The 19,437-nt window shown below is 41.1% G+C and overlaps 1 protein-coding gene across 1 annotated transcript in view; it reads left to right on the top strand.

The window, feature by feature from the left end:
- The first annotated feature begins 99 nt into the window (after positions 1–99).
- The window catches only part of pam (peptidylglycine alpha-amidating monooxygenase), a 46,753-nt gene continuing 27,415 nt past the window's right edge, over positions 100–19,437 (top strand). Inside the window, exons 1-13 of the mRNA XM_079178769.1 lie at positions 100–151; positions 7,586–7,731; positions 8,607–8,724; positions 9,821–9,878; positions 10,550–10,637; positions 12,164–12,255; positions 12,882–12,965; positions 13,246–13,294; positions 13,486–13,553; positions 14,549–14,629; positions 14,712–14,788; positions 17,432–17,535; positions 19,132–19,325. Of these exons, the coding sequence (XP_079034895.1) occupies positions 7,637–7,731; positions 8,607–8,724; positions 9,821–9,878; positions 10,550–10,637; positions 12,164–12,255; positions 12,882–12,965; positions 13,246–13,294; positions 13,486–13,553; positions 14,549–14,629; positions 14,712–14,788; positions 17,432–17,535; positions 19,132–19,325 (1,108 nt within the window). The 5' untranslated portion in view covers positions 100–151; positions 7,586–7,636. The remainder of the gene's footprint in view (positions 152–7,585; positions 7,732–8,606; positions 8,725–9,820; positions 9,879–10,549; positions 10,638–12,163; positions 12,256–12,881; positions 12,966–13,245; positions 13,295–13,485; positions 13,554–14,548; positions 14,630–14,711; positions 14,789–17,431; positions 17,536–19,131; positions 19,326–19,437) is intronic.

Below are 19,437 nucleotides of genomic sequence, written 5' to 3' on the forward strand. Positions count from 1 at the left end.
TGTAAGTGAGTGCGTGTAGTTTCTGTGAGCGTTACCTTTTTAGAGACGAAGCTTTTATTGTGAAAAGTGGAAGTGTGGTTGTCACTGATTATTACCAGCGAGTTATCTCTTCTATATCGGCGAGTGAAAGGCTTCGAGCGGCAGCGAACAGGTACCCGTGTTATCTACACACATTATCTCTTTAAATGTCCCGTCGAGCTGAGTCGGAAGCTAAATACACACTTTAGACATCTTTTCTGACATGAATTACAGCTCACGTTCGATGTTTGACATGTCACAACACACAACGCACTAGATCAGCTAACGTTAGCTCCTGTACAATGCATGTATTAGTTAACATTACTTAAGGAGTTTACTTAGTGACAGTAAAGTGTATGTGTTTCTAATCTGTCGCGCGTGCCTGCTTAGACAGAGGGTTCTGTGCGCTCTGTTTACATAGCACGTCACGGCTAGCTTAGCGCTAGGTAAAGATGGCTATTTGCATTTGACGCTTCTTGTTTTACGGAAGTTTAGGCGTCACATCGATGTAATCGTGAGTTAATGATGTGTTTGGGCGATGAAAATCTAAAACAATTAACTGTTAACATATTGAAATACACTAACATAAGTTGTAAATGTAGGTCTATTTGATTGATGCAGATGTTCCTTGATGAAGATGAACTTATCACAGTATTAGCGAACGCGACATCTTTGCTGTTATTGGAAATGGCCAGCTCTTACTTCTATATAACATCCGTGTTCTATAACGCTGCATTAATAAGATGCTTATAAATAAGGTTTTAGGTGGCTGTAGAAGTACATAAACGGGGACATTTTCAATCTTAAATCCTATTGGTTTTTTTATGGTGCAATACGTGCAGTGGTCCATTAGTGGGACGAGCCTTGTTTCCATAGTTTCCTCCATCTCCTCAGTAGGCAGTGATGTCAGCACAGCATCCCCTTTCACACTCCTCCTCTCTGTTATTCCCACCTTACTCTGGTATCAGCGATGAGTCACGAAGCCAGCTGAACATCTCAGTGATTTTTCCTTTGCCATACAAAAGCATCCTCTGGTTTTCAGGGTAAATGTGATATGAGCAGAGCTGAACCTCCATGGTGGTCAGCAGGGTCAGGATGTATGGAAAGCACCAGGGGATGTTGGATTTGTCAACTGTTGAAGAGATTTATGCCGTGGTTGCTATCAGTTTAATATCTCTGGGTGTATTAAACAATTCATAACTTTTATAAATCAATGAGTATGACTGGCATAGGTTTGATCTTACTGTACATATATCATGAATGTGATGCAGTTCCTTTATTTATTAGCTAGTTAATCAACTGGATGAGAGAAAAGCAGATATTCCTGTGTGGTTGTTTTATCCACATACAGTAAACCACTGTTTAATCCAAATAAGTTACTTTATAACAATGTATGTCACAATGCATGACTACACATTCTGTGGTAGAGAATGTTACTGTGTCTACTTATGACTAGGGCTGGGTACCGAAAACCAGTTCCTATACGACCGGTGCCTACCGGACCGAAACGCGACGCAGATTTCGGTGCTTCCTTTCGGTGCCTGAGCCGATTGAAATACTTTTTTTACACTACTCTGATGACTCCGTCCTGGCAGCAGGTAACGATAGCTACCGTTTGTATCGCTACAGTAGCTAGCTAGCCATCAACCTTTTCACAGAGAAAATGCCGAAAGGTAAACGGTCAAAAGTGTGGCTGTATTTCACACAAAAAGATTCAAACAACGCGACGTGCAGCAAATGCAACAAAACAATTGCGTGTGTGTGTGTACAGAGTGTGTGTGTGTTTTGTAGTTATTTATATTTATTTAAGTATACTGTAAACTGTTGTTAACAGTTAACATACTGTTCATAGTTTGTAGTTAAAAAGTTTGAAGCTGTAGTTTGAAGCCAAGTGTTTTGTATTTCTTTATATTTATAGTATACTTTAAACAGTTAATATATTGTTCAATTTGAAGAAAAGAAATTTGCCTTGGCAATAAAAAAAGCCTTTCTTTAATGTCGTCAATCGTCATTTTGTGCTTTTCTTTTTTTTTTATGTATCGGTTCAGGCACCGGTATCGGAAAAAACCCAAACGATACCCATCCCTACTTATAACAGTAGGAGAGAAAAGTACACAGACAGGGAGTTAATCATTATGATAATGCGTGGTAATTGAGGACACAGGAGCAGGAAAGCAGGCTTTATACTGGTAGTTGATGCTGCTTTGTGAAGGTAAACGTGGAGTTATTTGGGAATGAATAAGTGCCGTTCAGTCAAGTAAACTTAGTGTGAATGGGGAATGACCATACTACCCTTTAGTATTGCAATGTGTTTTACAGTTGGGGTGGGGGTGCATGTAATTGGCAAAGAATTTCAATGAAATTACAGTCATTCTACACTGCATTAGTTCACCTAGTGGGCTTTTCCTCACGCATACAGTGGCTCCTCTGTTCTTACTTGGTTTGAAGGAACAGTGTGTAACATTTAGGGGGATTTCTTTGCTGAAATATAATATAACATTCGTGAGAAGGTTGTATTAGTGTATAATGACCTAAAACTAAGAATTGTTGTGTTTTCGTTAGCTTAGAAAGAGCCATTTATATCTAGGGAGCGGGTCCTCTTCACAGAGTCCGCCATGTTGCACCGCCATGTTTCTACGGCAACCCAGAACGGACAAAACAACACTGGCTCTAGCAAGATGTTATTGCGTTTCTACGTTACCTTAAGGTATTGATGGGTACTGAAATCCGGTATTAAACAGGCCCTGGTGCAAGATTATTAAAGTAGTATTGATAAGCTCCAAGTTACTATTACTTTTTATTGGCACTCTTTAATCTTTTGGTGTCATTTATTATTGCATTGCAGCGCTGAACTCCTCCAACTACACACATACAAACACACAGAGTAAAGTCAGCGTACAAAGCAGAGCGATGGATACACTGAAGTGAACCAGGTGAAGTAAAGATCACTTGAGTTGCCAGTGTAGTATTGTGTTAGGAGAAATAGTGTTGTGAGTTTATGTTTTGAACCTTATTGTCCATATGCTCAGGGAGTTGTTGAGTTATTTGAAAGGGAGTATCAGAAAACTGCACCTTAACATGTAGCAGTCATTCTTGTTTTTTTAATTGGTGCCTTTTGTATTCAGTTCAGTAAAATAATGTTGTTAATTCAACGATCAATTTATTTGATTCCGATTCAAATGGTCCAGTAGACTTGATTTTCGATTAATTTTGATTCAATATCGATTAGATTAGTTATAAAAACAATACTGCTGGGATATTAAGACATTCTCCGAGAACTAATACTATAAATTATACAAGGAGCCCTCTGACATGGTGCATTATTAAGAATATTAATGTTTACACTATGTGAACGAAAATTAATGTACTAATTAATGTTTGTGTATATACATATATATATATATATATATATTAGGACTGGGTTATATGGCTTATAAATAGGAATGGGTCATCATTGTCAAATAGTCATTAACTCGTAAAAATAATAATCATTTGCAAAAAAAGCCTTAAAAAATATATTTTACCATCGCAGGTAGAGATGATCTGAAATTTATTTTAAAGATGTTATCCTTTTACATTGTTATTGTCCTATGTAGTTATCTGCATACACATGCATATGACATAAGCAACCACATTTATTCAACTTCCTCACCAAAAACAACATTTTAAGATTACATTCGTAACCATCATAATAACTTTATAAATGACTTCCTTCTTGTTGCACTCTCCCCTTTGCTGCTGTAAAACTGCAAATGTCCCTGCTGTTGGACTTATAAAGGATAATCTTATGTTTATTCAGCCAAACAGGACTGCGCTGCCCACCGGTTGCTAACAGCTAACGCTAACTAGCTCTCTTCCTGCAGATTTCAACCTGGATTTGTTGCTCATAATGTAGCATAATCGAAGGAAAAATATAAGGGGCACTTAAGTGTTTGTCCACGAGAATAGGCATACATATATGAAAAGGTCCATCTCTGTCCAGACCACGGTCCACATAGCACATAGCACGGTCCACATAGCACGGTCCACATAACGCGGTCCACATAGCACGGTCCACATAACACGGTCCACATAACGCGGTCCACATAGCACATAGCACAGACCACATAGCACGGTCCACATAGCACAGTCCACATGACACGGGCCACATAATGCGGTCCACATAGCACATAGCACGGTCCACATAGCACGGTCCACATAACACGGTCCACATAACGCGGTCCACATAGCACATAGCACAGTCCACATAGCACGGTCCACATGACACGGTCCACATAACACCGGCCACATAATGCGGTCCACATAGCACGGTCCACATAGCACGGTCCACATAACACGGTCCACATAACGCGGTCCACATAGCACATAGCACAGTCCACATAACACGGTCCACATAACACGGTCCACATAACGCAGTCCACATAGCACATAGCACAGTCCACATAGCACGGTCCACATAGCACGGTCCACATAGCACATAGCACGGTCCACATAACGCGGCCCACATAGCACATAGCACGGTCCACATAGCACGGTCCACATAACACGGTCCACATAACACAGTCCACATAACGCAGTCCACATAGCACATAGCACAGTCCACATAGCACGGTCCACATAGCACGGTCCACATAGCACATAGCACAGTCCACATAGCACGGTCCACATAGCACATAGCACGGTCCACATAACACGGTCCACATAACACAGTCCACATAACGCAGTCCACATAGCACATAGCACAGTCCACATAGCACGGTCCACATAGCACGGTCCACATAGCACATAGCACAGTCCACATAGCACGGTCCACATAGCACATAGCACGGTCCACATAGCATGGTCCACATAACACGGTCCACATAACGCGGTCCACATAGCACATAGCACGGTCCACATAGCACGGTCCACATAGCACGGTCCACATAGCGCGGTCCACATAACGCGGTCCACATAGCGCGGTCCACATAACGCGGTCCACATAGCGCGGTCCACATAGCACGGTCCACATAGCACGGTCCACATAGCACAGTCCACATAGCACGGTCCACATAACGCGGTCCACATAACGCGGTCCACATAGCACATAGCACGGTCCACATAACACGGTCCACATAGCACATAGCACGGTCCACATAGCACGGTCCACATAGCATGGTCCACATAACGCGGTCCACATAACGCAGTCCACATAGCACATAGCGCGGTCCACATAGCACATAGCACGGTCCACATAGCACGGTCCACATAGCATGGTCCACATAGCACGGTCCACATGACACGGTCCACATAACACGGGCCACATAATGCGGTCCACATAGCACATAGCACGGTCCACATAGCACATAGCACGGTCCACATAACACGGTCCACATAACGCGGTCCACATAGCACATAGCACAGACCACATAGCACGGTCCACATAGCACAGTCCACATAGCACGGTCCACATGACACGGTCCACATAACACGGGCCACATAATGCGGTCCACATAGCACATAGCACGGTCCACATAGCACGGTCCACATAACACGGTCCACATAACGCGGTCCACATAGCACATAGCACAGTCCACATAGCACGGTCCACATGACACGGTCCACATAACACGGGCCACATAATGCGGTCCACATAGCACATAGCACGGTCCACATAGCACGGTCCACATAACACGGTCCACATAACGCGGTCCACATAGCACATAGCACAGTCCACATAACACGGTCCACATAACGCGGCCCACATAGCACATAGCACGGTCCACATAACACGGTCCACATAACACAGTCCACATAACGCAGTCCACATAGCACATAGCACAGTCCACATAGCACGGTCCACATAGCACGGTCCACATAGCACATAGCACGGTCCACATAGCACGGTCCACATAGCACATAGCACGGTCCACATAGCATGGTCCACATAACACGGTCCACATAACGCGGTCCACATAGCACATAGCACAGTCCACATAGCACGGTCCACATGACACGGTCCACATAACACGGGCCACATAATGCGGTCCACATAGCACATAGCACGGTCCACATAGCACGGTCCACATAGCACGGTCCACATAGCACGGTCCACATAACGCGGTCCACATAGCGCGGTCCACATAACGCGGTCCACATAGCGCGGTCCACATAGCGCGGTCCACATGGCGCGGTCCACATGGCGCGGTCCACATAACGCGGTCCACATAACGCGGTCCACATAGCACATAGCACGGTCCACATAACACGGTCCACATAGCACATAGCACGGTCCACATAGCACGGTCCACATAGCATGGTCCACATAACGCGGTCCACATAACGCAGTCCACATAGCACATAGCACGGTCCACATAGCATGGTCCACATAACGCGGTCCACATAGCACATAGCACGGTCCACATAACGCGGTCCACATAGCACATAGCACGGTCCACATAACGCGGTCCACATAGCACATAGCATGGTCCACATAACGCGGTCCACATAGCACATAGCACGGTCCACATAACGCAGTCCACATAGCACATAGCACGGTCCACATAGCATGGTCCACATAACGCGGTCCACATAGCACATAGCACGGTCCACATAACGCGGCCCACATAGCACATAGCACGGTCCACATAACGCGGTCCACATAGCACATAGCACGGTCCACATAGCACGGTCCACATAGCATGGTCCACATAACACGGTCCACATAACGCAGTCCACATAGCACATAGCACGGTCCACATAGCACGGTCCACATAGCACATAGCATGGTCCACATAACGCGGTCCACATAACGCGGTCCACATAACGCGGTCCACATAACACAGTCCACATAGCACGGTCCACATAACACGGTCCACATAACGCGGTCCACATAGCACATAACACGGTCCACATAGCACATAGCACAGTCCACATAACACGGTCCACATAACGCGGTCCACATAGCACATAACACAGTCCACATAGCACGGTCCACATAACACGGTCCACATAACGCGGTCCACATAGCACATAACACAGTCCACATAGCACGGTCCACATAACACGATCCACATAACGCGGTCCACATAGCACATAGCACAGTCCACATAGCACAGTCCACATAACACGGTCCACATAACGCGGTCCACATAGCACATAACACAGTCCACATAGCACGGTCCACATAACACGGTCCACATAACGCGGTCCACATAGCACATAGCACAGTCCACATAGCACATAGCACAGTCCACATAGCACGGTCCACATAACAGGGTCAGAAAACTGTGCGGCTCCACTCTGCTCCAGATACTAACAGCCGTAACTAACTGTCGCAAAATGTCCTTAAAGTGAGTGAGATCTGATTATTAAAGTTAAACATGTAAATACAAATAAATATTTTACAACAAATAGAATTTGGCTCTTACAACATGCTTTTTCAGGTGGCTGTTCCACTAAGTGTAAATTGCAATCCTTGCAACACTACCTTCAGCACTCTCCTATCCCCACTCCTCAACCAAGCTGAGCAAAGAAACAGATGTGTGCACTCTCTTGGGCAATTAACCCACCTCGTCTTTTCCTACAGGATACTGACATCCCGGCAGCAGCAGCAAAACGAGCTGTAATAACCACAGGCATGATGGGAGTCCCTGTGCTCTGTGTGGTGGTGCTAGCATTCATCTGTAACAGCCACACCCTGGAAGTACAAAACCCTCTCTACAGGTTCAAAAGGTAAGAAATAAAAAACTATTTTTGTTGTGGAAATAATGGATTGGAGATGTAAAATATACTTTTGTAAAGTTTAAGCTGGGTTGGAAATTACCTTTTTGTCTACCTGTCACTGTGACTGGTGGGTAAAAAAATCTACCAGGCACTCAATAGATTATCATTGTTTTTTTGGCTGGTGAGTGAAGCAAATCTAGTAGGCACTTGCGTATTTTACCAGCATTTGGTTGGTAGCTGGTGCTAATTTACAAAATCTGGAAGGGATGGATGGATGGATGGATGGATGGATGTATTAAAGAAATATCTTGATTGCCTTCACCAAACAAATAGAGAAATTAATAATTTAGTTTTCAGTGGTCATGCTGAAAGATATACAGCTGGTTCACGAAAAAGGATACGATGAAAAAGGACCATTAAACACCGGAATTTCAAATGATGGCCCCCATGTAAATACAAAGACCACACAAATATAATTAATGCACCTTTGACTGGTATTTTATAATTTACTAGATTGCTGTGGATATTGCAACAAAATATTTACATATACAGTGTATATATATATATATATATATATATATATATATGCTATATATTTATTATTAATTTCCGTCTCCCCTCTTATTTGTCAACTGCACCTTTACAATAACACTCTCACATCACTCGAGAAAACCAGCTTTACACTGATCTGAAGTGTGTTTGTGCTCACCTCTCCCTACATATTCTGCTTCAATAAATATTTGAAAATGCGTGGTTTATACATTGTATTTTTGTGTGTATGTGTTGTTGTGTTGAAGTGTAGCTAGGCATTATGACTGCTGTCTACTATTACCGTTTCCTGTAGCAGAAAGTAAATCACATTGTTCCTTTTGTTTCCCCTTAAGGTCTCAGGAAAAGGTCTTAGATCCCATCGATTGTGTGTCCAGGACCAAGCAGCAGGTCTTTACAAACTCTCACAACTTCTCTCTGGATATTCGGATGCCTGGTGTTGTCCCAACTGGGGTAAGTCTGTGTCTCTGAAACATACTACTTACGGTTCTGCATCTTTTCACTTCAATAGCTCACCATTAGAGCTTAAACCATAGGTTAACGTCCCTATTAAACCCTTCAAATCCACTTTTTGTCCCCATTGCTATTCTGTGGCCCTCATGGCATTAAATAGGCATAACCAGCCTTTTTGCTGTGGAGTCAAAGCAGAAAAAGCTAAATCTACATGTCTTCTTTGCCTAGAAACTATTTACGAACAAAATCAAAACTACAGTGGAAATCTTTCAACATGTGACGTCATTTTTTTAATTCTATATCCGATGCTGTACTGTTGGCATTCGGGCAAAATTTGTGAAAGTGCGGAAGTTTTTATAAAGATTTCTAAATACCCTCTGACTGAAACAATAACGGTTTGCAGATTCAATACTAATGTCCCAAGTTAATGAGTCAATTTCAGGATTTACAATTAAATATTATATATTATTATATATAATTGATTGGATAAAAGAGGTTTCCAAATCGCGTGTGTACTTGGAGTTTTCATTAATAGTACATTTAATTGTTTTTGTTTTGGAGCCAGGCCATAATGTAAAGTAATTTCATACAACGTGAAGTTTGTTTAATAAAATCAAACTGCACCCAGCCTAATTTATGAGATTATACTTATGATGCTTTTTTCCCCACATGGAGCGATACATTCTCCTATTTCTCCTCGACTCTTCCAGCTTTAAGTCACTCAGCAGTGATTGTCAGAGCTACCTGCATAAACAGTTGGTTTTGAGACCTGCATTTACTTTGAAAGTCTGTTAGGTTACAAACACTGAAGCGCATTCACACACATTCAGTTTTTTGTTGATTTTTACAGGGTGACAGTTTATATTCGGCGGTACACTTAAAACATTCGAGGCTTAAGACCTGGCAAAACGACCCGGCTACGCCATTAGTCGACACAGGAATACTGTTTAACTCGTGCACGCAGTGTATGATGGTCACAGAAATGGAATTTTCAATCAAAAACCTTACCTACATAGAAATAGGGAAGAGCCATAGTGTCATAAAGTGTGCTGCTGAACATTTCAGCAATTGATGACTTGTTTCTTAAATGTTTCAGTCGGATACTTACCTGTGCACAGTATTTGCTCTGCCAACTAGTCGAGATGCATATATTGGTGAGTATATCTTCTTTAAAATATTCTGAGTTGACATATGACATAAATATTTAGGCCTACTCTTAAAGTAAAAATCATTGGTAACTTCATGGACTAGATGGTACTTTTTGGGGCGATGTACACTGCAGTATAAGATGCCAGAGTAAGAGCAGCAGTAAAAGTAATAGTTGTTGTAGAAGTAGCACCAACAATTGTAGCAGATATTGTCAAGGTAGTAGAAGTAGAATAGTGGTAGAAGTAATAACATAAGTGATAGCAGCAGTATTAACGGTTTTTCTAATGAAAATGTTCAAAGTAATTTGTACATGATGAGTTTGGGCAGGACACATATTTCCAAAATCTGTAATGTAAAATCACAATCTGGATTTTATTTAGCATTTTATTATTAAGCATGTTTTAGGGATGTAGGTGATTTTCTTTTTCCCTTTCTCCAGCCTGACTGTTGATGACACTGTGGTGTCTAAACGTCAGTCTGTTTGCACACGGAAGGCCTTCAATATGTGTTTAGTCCAGTGTGAACTTTGTTGTCCTTGATCCGAGGGGAACAATAACACGAACATGAATGTTTTTCATCACAGAACAGTCATATCATTTAGTTTACAGCTCAAAAAACATGTGTAAGTGTGCAGTGCCTCTTAACATATTTTAACCACACTGCTTTTCTTCCTCAGTGGACTTCATACCTCATGCCAATATGGACACAGTTCATCACATGCTTCTGTTTGGCTGCCAGACTCCGGTGTCCTCCAGCAGCTACTGGTAATTTCCAATTTCAGCACCGGGGCAGTGTTACAGAGACCGTTCCATCATCATTAATAATCAGAGCAGTATCCCCAGCACATCCTGTCGCAGCTACTGGGAGGGTTGTACAGCAGTGTTCTTTATTTTATGAGTGGTGTGCCAAACACCAGCAGTAAGTATTATATCCAATTTCAAAGCTGGTTAAAATAACTTCCAGGATGACATGTAGTGAATGTCGAGTGCAAGTCAAAACTCACTGGGGTTTTCAGAATCAATCCACTGCTATGATGAGCTGGAAGTTGCATGAAGGACTGGGGCAGGCTTGAGGCTCGCTCTCTGGGTGTGTGCAGGGGTAAAGCGAGAGGAGAACACAGATGGAGAACCACTATGGTCACAAAGGTGGTTGTCCAATCTTATGGATAGAGAGATTAGGTCGTCTAGGCTGGCTGACTTAATGTAATCGCTGAGTGCGTTCAGAAAGTTCTTCCAGAGCGATTTGTTCCACCCAGAATCCTCTGAAATAATCTTAAACTCTGGGACCCTGATTGAGTGATAGGTGACGTTCAGCCATCTTTTGACTTGATGGCCAGAAAGCTAACAAAGGATAAGCTAAAAGGTGAGTGGCTATCACACACTGCTGATGCCCAAGTTAGCACATACCTCTAAAGTAACCTTGTCATCTAAGTTATTTTACAAGTATCTGTAGCAGAGGTTGGTGGTTGTTGCTCAGAGGTGAACACTGGATGAGAAAAGACCTGCATGTCCCCAGGTCTCCAGTGTATTGCCCTGGCGCTGGGACGTGAGGCTCTCAACAGGGGAGCTTGCAAGACTGGAGGAGATGAGAAAACAGCTGGACTGATTTTCTCTTTTAAGACCCTGGTTTATTGTTCTAAATATGAGTTAGTCATATGAAAGGTATGCAGATGTGTGGAAACAAGGTTGAGCTGTTTCCCAATCTGAATCATTGTGGCTGAAAGACTCTAAGGTTTCCACTCCATCACGGAGGGTTTGATTGCACTGTAATGTTTGTGGGAGTTGGAGACCAACACAGAGCTAAAAGGAGAGTGACTGCTGGACTTGCATGACTCGACAGCACTTGCATATGCTGAATGGGAAAATTGGCAACTCTCGCTGACATGTTCACAATATCAACTTTATAAGGTGATAATGTGTTAATGGTTACAACTTGATGTGGTTCCCCCAAGAGGCCAAACATATTTTGTTACAAATTGTATTATTATATCATGATTTATATTGTATCAGGCCCCTCTGATCATTGCTTAAAAACAACAAAACGTAGTTTGGCACAGTCACATTAATCTTAAATCGGTCAAGTTACCCTTTACCCTTCTGGAAAAACCATGTTCCTGAATCTTCACAGGAAAGTAATACTTCTACCATGATTGTCTGTGTGCCAGTCTTTTTTTGTGTTAATGCCTGCAGGTCTTCTTCTTGCAGGTATTTGTGTTGCTGTGATTTACTGTGTTTTCCCATCTGGTCATTGAAAGTTGTACTGATTGCTGATTGGTTGTTTTTCTCTCAAGGGACTGTGGCAGTGTACAAGGCACTTGTGAGGATGAAGCATCCATTATGTACGCCTGGGCTCGGAATGCACCACCCACTAGATTACCCAAAGGTACAACTCTCCCAAAGAAGTTTCTTCTTTTTAATGTAACACCAGCTATTATCCAACCAACCAATCACCTAACCGACTAGAAGGTGTTGGTTCACAATTACTAAAAGTTACATTTATTACCTGACCTCAAGCTGTATCTAGCCATGTGTAGAGTTTCACTGTCATTTGTGTGAGATATTCCACAGTCAGACTGGACCTGCTGTGTGTGTGTCTACAGATAGAAGAATATACATACTAAGCAGAGCATTTTAGGTATGAAAAGCTGACGCTGTTTCTAAATGAACTCAACTCAAACGTTACGTTCTACTGATACACCGGCAAGCAGCTGATTTTCTATCTAGAGTTTTGAAATACATGTATCTATATGTATTTAGTGGTGATTACATTATTGGTAAGCAGCATGTCTTTCCAGAAAAAGTGTGCCTTTTACCCTTCATAATCCACAGACCTCACTGCTTACAGTTTTCATGGAGACTATTTCTTTAGTAGAATATAGTATATGAAAATACGTGAGATGAAGAAAGATCCTGAATGGTCAAGTATTGGTTTCATGTACATCTTTCTATCTTTTTCCCTCAGTTGTTGTCACCTCCTGGTTTCCATTCTTCTCTCTGTTTTCTTATTAGATGTTGGTTTTAAAGTTGGAAGAAATGCTGGAATGTCCCACCTTGTGCTGCAGATCCATTATGGAGATGTCAGTGCTTTCAAAGGTTAGTCCTAATGGAAGTTGAAGGTACCTTGTTATATGGATGTCTAATCTTTTCATCCAGCGCCATCATCAGTCCACATATTCTATATGTCCAATACTTTGGTTTATGACCAGATTCCTCCAAAACTACTGACATTCCCTTTAGCCTCAGCTGTAATAGCAAACGTCTGATATCACGCTAAACTAAGCAGCACTTTTTAAAACTTTGGTTTTGGTCTTTTTTGCTTTGAAATAGAAATTCATGATGAAAAAAGTTTGACTTAAATGTTTTTGTTCTGCAGACCATCATAGAGATTGCTCAGGAATTACCTTAAGAATGACATCCAAACTGTAAGTATTTACTTAAAAACAAACATTTATGTGATGCTGATATAAAAAGGAGAGTGAAATGTAGTGCCTGTATGAATACAATGTACATGTAGACTTGAAAAGTCAAGGGAAACATGATTTATGAAAAGAAATGTGACCAACATTTACAGCCTCCTATGCTCTGACTGTGACTCTTTGTGCCCTCCTCAAAGGCAGCCATTCATTGCTGGCATATACCTGCTCATGTCTGTGGACACAGTTATCCTTCCAGGAAAAAGAGGTATGTTTGGTGTATTTGGTCCTAGATTTATACCCCAAGCATGAATTCAGGCTTATTGAGGTTTTAGGAAACACTTCTGTTGGGGCATGAGGACACATAACTGTGCCATGATGCTACAATAACTTACAGTACAATTAAATGTGTCTCCATTACTCCTATTACCTGCCTTTGTTGTCAACTAAACTAATTAAAAAGGTTGCATGCAGGTAGTTACATCTGGGTACACTTCCATCCGTGCACTAATGATACCCTTCTCTAATCATAATTAATAAGAGGCTGAATTGAAATCTCTTTTCAATATTACCCTTTACATAACGGAACATAATAATTTGATTAAAAAAGATGTAAAAAAAAGATGTAATGTAAATTTCATGTAAAATGTATGTTATTCACATAACACCGACTTCCTGTAGCCACTAGGTGGCACTGTGACTATGAGTCAATATTGGCATTTATAAGAACTCAGGCTTGGACTATCTGTTGCCAGTAGGTGGCGGTATAACCAGGAGTGAATATTGGCATGCAGACATCCTCAAGTTTTGGTCAGATTTGACAGAGTATAGTCAAATTACAACAGCTTTTTGTTAATGGCAAATCATGTAAAATGGCCACCACGCCACGGTAACGCTGTTCCATGAAACCTCAAACTTTTAAAAACGTTTCATTGCCAAGGTCTTTAGGTTGTACGGACCTAATTTGAATTTCAATCATTTGATTTTCAATAGGTTCTCAGTTCCGACTTTGTCTTTGCTCAGGCCCTAATAATAGTAACAGTAACAAACTCACTAGGACTGCTAGTGGGTGCTTACGCCCTAGAAACAAAAGAAAAAACTGATACTGGTCATTTTCCCAGCCCGAACAGCCTTAGCACCAATAGGTGGATAACTCACTGTGAGTCGTATCGTCCACATTCAAATGTTGCTGATGGAATGCATAATAATAGGACAATGTCACAAATGGGCCTGCCTTGACAAAAGTTATTTATTTATTTTTAGTTACAAATGCAGACGTCGCCTGTGATTACTCTTCATATCCCATCTACCCGTTTGCCTTCAGGACCCACACACACCACCTTGGTGAGTCATACCAGAGAATTTAGCAATCTTTAGTGATCTTATTCAGTTTCAGTGATAACCTGTATGAGTGTTTTTGTCACAGGTAAAGTGGTCAGTGGCTACAGGATCCGAGAAGGGAAGTGGGACCTGATTGGGAGACAGTCCCCTCAGCTACCACAGGTACGTTATTACATCTAATGGCAATTCAAAACTGACGTTTGTCCCCAGGGGGTTAAAGGTGCATGCATGCCATATAATCTGAATGTCCCTGGTTTGGCTCTGTTGGGGTCCGTGTCATACCGGGTTCTCTTTTTGTTTCCTGTCTGTTTCCTTCTTAACTATTAATAAAGGGGAAAATAGGGAGAAAAATCAATCTTTTTTAATCATTGACACATCTGTTTTATATGACCCACCGCTTGCTGTTGCCAGGAATGTCCTATACAGAAACCCAGTCCATGCCTTAATCTAGCACGTTATCAGATCAGCAGCAGCGTTCTTGCTCGGTCCGTGACCACACAGGATGAGTTCAGGCATAGAGTTCTCAGAGCTCACAACCCACTTCACAATCACTATAGTTACTTGTGTGAAATAGAAGAAAGAAGACTTGCAGAGTAAAAATACAGTTTCGGTATGCAGGATAGCACAAGCCGGTACGCAGCCTGTGTAGACAGCTGTACTGCTTATCTGTGTATCTGTTTTGTCAGGATGAAACAGACCAGAACTGAAAATCACAGCTGAAAAGCCTCCTGTTTAGACACGCTGTTAGATGGAGAAGACTTAGGCTAGTTCAGGATTCTGATGAGAATACACTGATATTTAATAGGTCAAGATAAAATGTAGTCAGTCTCATGACAATTTTCTTCTTAAATGCAGCAGTTGTACATCTAAGTTTAAGAGAAAAGAGTAGCACAAGAATAAATCAGTAAACAGTTGCAATATCTATTTCGGCAGAAACAATATCCCAAATTGAAGTTCTATTTTTCATTCTACATAATAAATATATCTTTTTTATAAACTATTTATTATTAAACTCTAACAGTTAACTTACATCACTTCATTGACTCATTCTGGTCCGCCATGGAAGTTCTGAGTTGTTCCCTGCACTTACATCTGAATAAGAAATCCCCCTAGAGTTAGGGTTAGGGTTAGGGTTAGGGTTAGGGTTAGGGTTAGGGTTAAGGTTAGGGTTAAGGTTAGGGTTAAGGTTAGGGTTAGGGTTAGGGTTAGGGTTAGGGTTAAGGTTAGGGTTAAGGTTAAGGTTAGGGTTAGGGTTAAGGTTAGGCTAACCTCCGGTTCTGAAAAGTGAAGCCAATGCTAGAATGCCTTAAACTTACATTCTCTCAACTCCTCTGGTTGTATAGAAGTCTATGAGAAAATGACTCTACTTCTCTCTTGATTTATTACCTCAGTAATAAACAGTATAAACTTGAGTTTATCGTCTAAATCACTCGTTGCAAGTCTTCTTCAATACAGCATGATGTTCATTTAGTAAATTATGGACCATTTAGAGTCAAACAGACCATAAAGCAGGGGATGCTTTAGGGCGGGCTACCTTGTGATTGACAACCCCTTCCAGAGCAGTATACATCGCTCCTCCACATTCCAAATATGGTCACTTCCGTTCACTAGTTGCAAAAACCCAAAATGGCGACAGTCAAAATGCCGAAACTCTTCAAAAAGCTTCAAAACGTCAGTCCACAAACCAACGGGTAACGTCACGACAACTACGTCCACTTCTTATATACAGTCTATGGTTCTGCCACAATCAGTTTATTATTCCTGTAGTCATTGGTTGAGTTGCTGTTTCTTGTTTATTTCTAACTTGATCAATAAATGCATCACTGCAGTGCAAAGATGCAAACCTGTTTAACATGCACACATACAGCAATGGAAATGTACATACACACTTTTAAAATATCTGATTGTGAAATTTAAAATAGTATCAATAACCTTTCCATTTTATACTAAATAGTGAAGCCGAGTTATTGTAAAGTTTGTTTAAATATGTGGGCTATGAATTAATCATTGATCATCCTTCTGACGTTTCTTAATGATGACTAAGACCGAACTGATGGTTTACATGTGCATGTGATGAATAAATGATATAGGAGCTATATATTCACAGCTGTTCTTCTACTCTTCTGAGTCCAAGGACTTGTACTGGTCCTCTCTGTCTTGTGTACATGACAGTTTTCTCAGTCACTGTACTCATCCCAAATCTCCTTTACTTCTTCTAGTTCTTTGGAGCTTTAAACATTACAACATAAAAACACACTAGCAATGCACGGTAAGATTAGCTGATACTACATGTAAATAGGTGGCTAATATCTAAATAATGAATAATATATAGAAGGGATGTCACGATACCAGAAATGTAGTAGTCGATGTCAATACCAGTAAAATTCCACGATTCTTGATACCCAATTTGATACCAACAACAACAAAAGTATAAACAACGCTAGTGTTAGGAAGTTAATTGGGTCATAATTCCCTCTCTATTATTTTGTATGGCTGTGAAAAACATCTCATTCAAACAATATTCAGGTTTTTTCACAAAAAAACTACATTTGATCACCCTACCTAGAACACGTAATGATTTACCTTTACCCGAGAGAAGCTTTTACTGAATTAAGTTTGAAAGCATCACAGTCACGTTTACAGAATTTTGGCATGGAATTGGTACCGATTTATATTGATGTATATTTTAAGTAAGACATCGGAGTTCAACCAAGAATACATCGATCACAACAGTTTAGTTTTTAGTAGAGTGCTGTTTGCTCATTGTTTGCTCATTGCTCAGCAGTGAATGTCTTTTCTCTCCAGGCTTTCTATCCTGCTAACGAGGAGGTGAACGTGAAGTATGGCGATACAATTGCAGCCAGATGTGTGTTCACTGGGGAGGGCAGAAACTTCAAAACATATATTGGGTGAGTACAGGCAAAATGAGTACAGCAAAATACAGGTTATTAAAAATTAAACAAGTTATGTCACACATAGACTCCTACCATGGGAAGTACCCACAGAGAACCGTTCTGTGTTACACACAACATACAAGTATGAAATAAGTGGATAGTCAAACTACTGGAGGAAAAGTTCCTCTAGAGAGTCGTGTTAGGTTGAAATGTAAGTTACTTCCTACCGGAGGGAATACCTCTAGAGAAGTGTAAAGAGGGGTGAAATCACAATACAATAGGGAATACCTATTTAAATCGTGAGGTCCAAAGCTTAAGCAAGAGAGCAAAAGTTGAACAGAAGACAGAACGAATGTCACTGCTTATATTCAGTCCTCCGCTAGAAACGGATGTGGGCAGGAAGCACCTGCCTCTAACTGCGTGGCCGCAGACGCGGGGACGAGCGCTGCTGAGATCCAAAATCAGAAAAGGTGGGGGCTGAGCTGAGTGGTGCAGCAGCAGCTTGCTGAGCTGCGAGGAGCAGCACAAAGGTGGGGGTTGACCAAATTTGGGTGGTCAGTGTTTTCATATCCTGACCGGCGCAGCCGTCAACAACAATAATAATAATAAAAATAAATTAATAATACAGTTCATATACACAAAAATGATGTGTAAAAGCTACTATTGTAGCCCAATCAATATTAATCTCATTTTACTCTATTCAAAATAACAAGAATCAGCAAACAGGTGTAAAAGAAGTTGACACATATTAAACACATAACGTGAACGGCAATGCTAGCTTTGACCAGTACTAACATTACATGTCTGGATCTTACCTTTGTAACTGTGGACGTAGCTTGAACCGTAGTTTGAGCTCTTCCTCCTTTTTAGTTGTTAACGTTTGGCACAATGCTTAAATAATGTGACGAGCGTCGTTGACCGTCAGGGACGGAGTGAAAACCTGATAACGATACGCCACAGAGATATCGTTTAAATGCTTAACAGGTTCAAACCTGTTTACCTTTTGTGAAGAACTTAGTGAAACGCTGGTGCATTTGGTGCTGTTGAGTAAATTTCACAATTTCTAGCTGATCATTTCTATCCTCAATTTCTATTACTTTGGAAAAATGTATTATCAGGATTTACTGAATATGACAGAAATTGCTGTTCGCAGTTCTATTTGATTATTATTGATTAATTAATCTATTCATATTTTTGACTCATTTCATATTCTTCAGCAAAAAGACAAACTTTTTCAAGAATTTAGATGAGATTATTGATTTTTAAGACCGATACCGATAAACATAGTTGAAGGTTAAACAATCTTATGATATATTGGCCAATATCCATCACATAACCAAACATTTTGATGGGCATCCCTTAACTTTGAGTGCTTAGGTATTGTAACCAAGGTATGTACTGAGCGTCATTTAACTGTTTAAAGATAACGTGCTCAATTTTCAGTGACTATTGAGAATTTATCCTTTGGGCTGCAAAGGTATCGATGGGCAGCAGTCAGAGTATGATATTGAGCAGGTCTTAATTATACAGATATTGCAGCTTTCCTCCATTTTTACGTATAGTACCATGAGTGATGTATTTGAGCCGGTTACTTTTCTGTTTTGTCTGCAGCGGTACCTCTGATGATGAAATGTGCAACTTCTATATAATGTACTACATGGACAGCAAACATGCCATCCCCTACATGAGCTGCATGGAGTCCGGCGCCAAAGATCTGTTCCAGCACATTCCAGCTGAGGCCAACATTCCCATCGCTGTCAGTCCAGGTCATATGAACTCTATGATGCACATGGGGCACTCAACAGGTACAAAGGCATCAAATAGTGTTCATGTTGTATGCTGCTAATCCATTGTTATTCAATTTAGCATGTAATGTTGAATTTCTAGCTTTTTTTGTTGGATAGGAAGTGAATGTAT

Source organism: Pholis gunnellus, assembly GCF_910591455.1.
Source record: "Pholis gunnellus genome assembly, chromosome: 18".
In the NCBI taxonomy this organism is placed as follows: domain Eukaryota; kingdom Metazoa; phylum Chordata; class Actinopteri; order Perciformes; family Pholidae; genus Pholis; species Pholis gunnellus.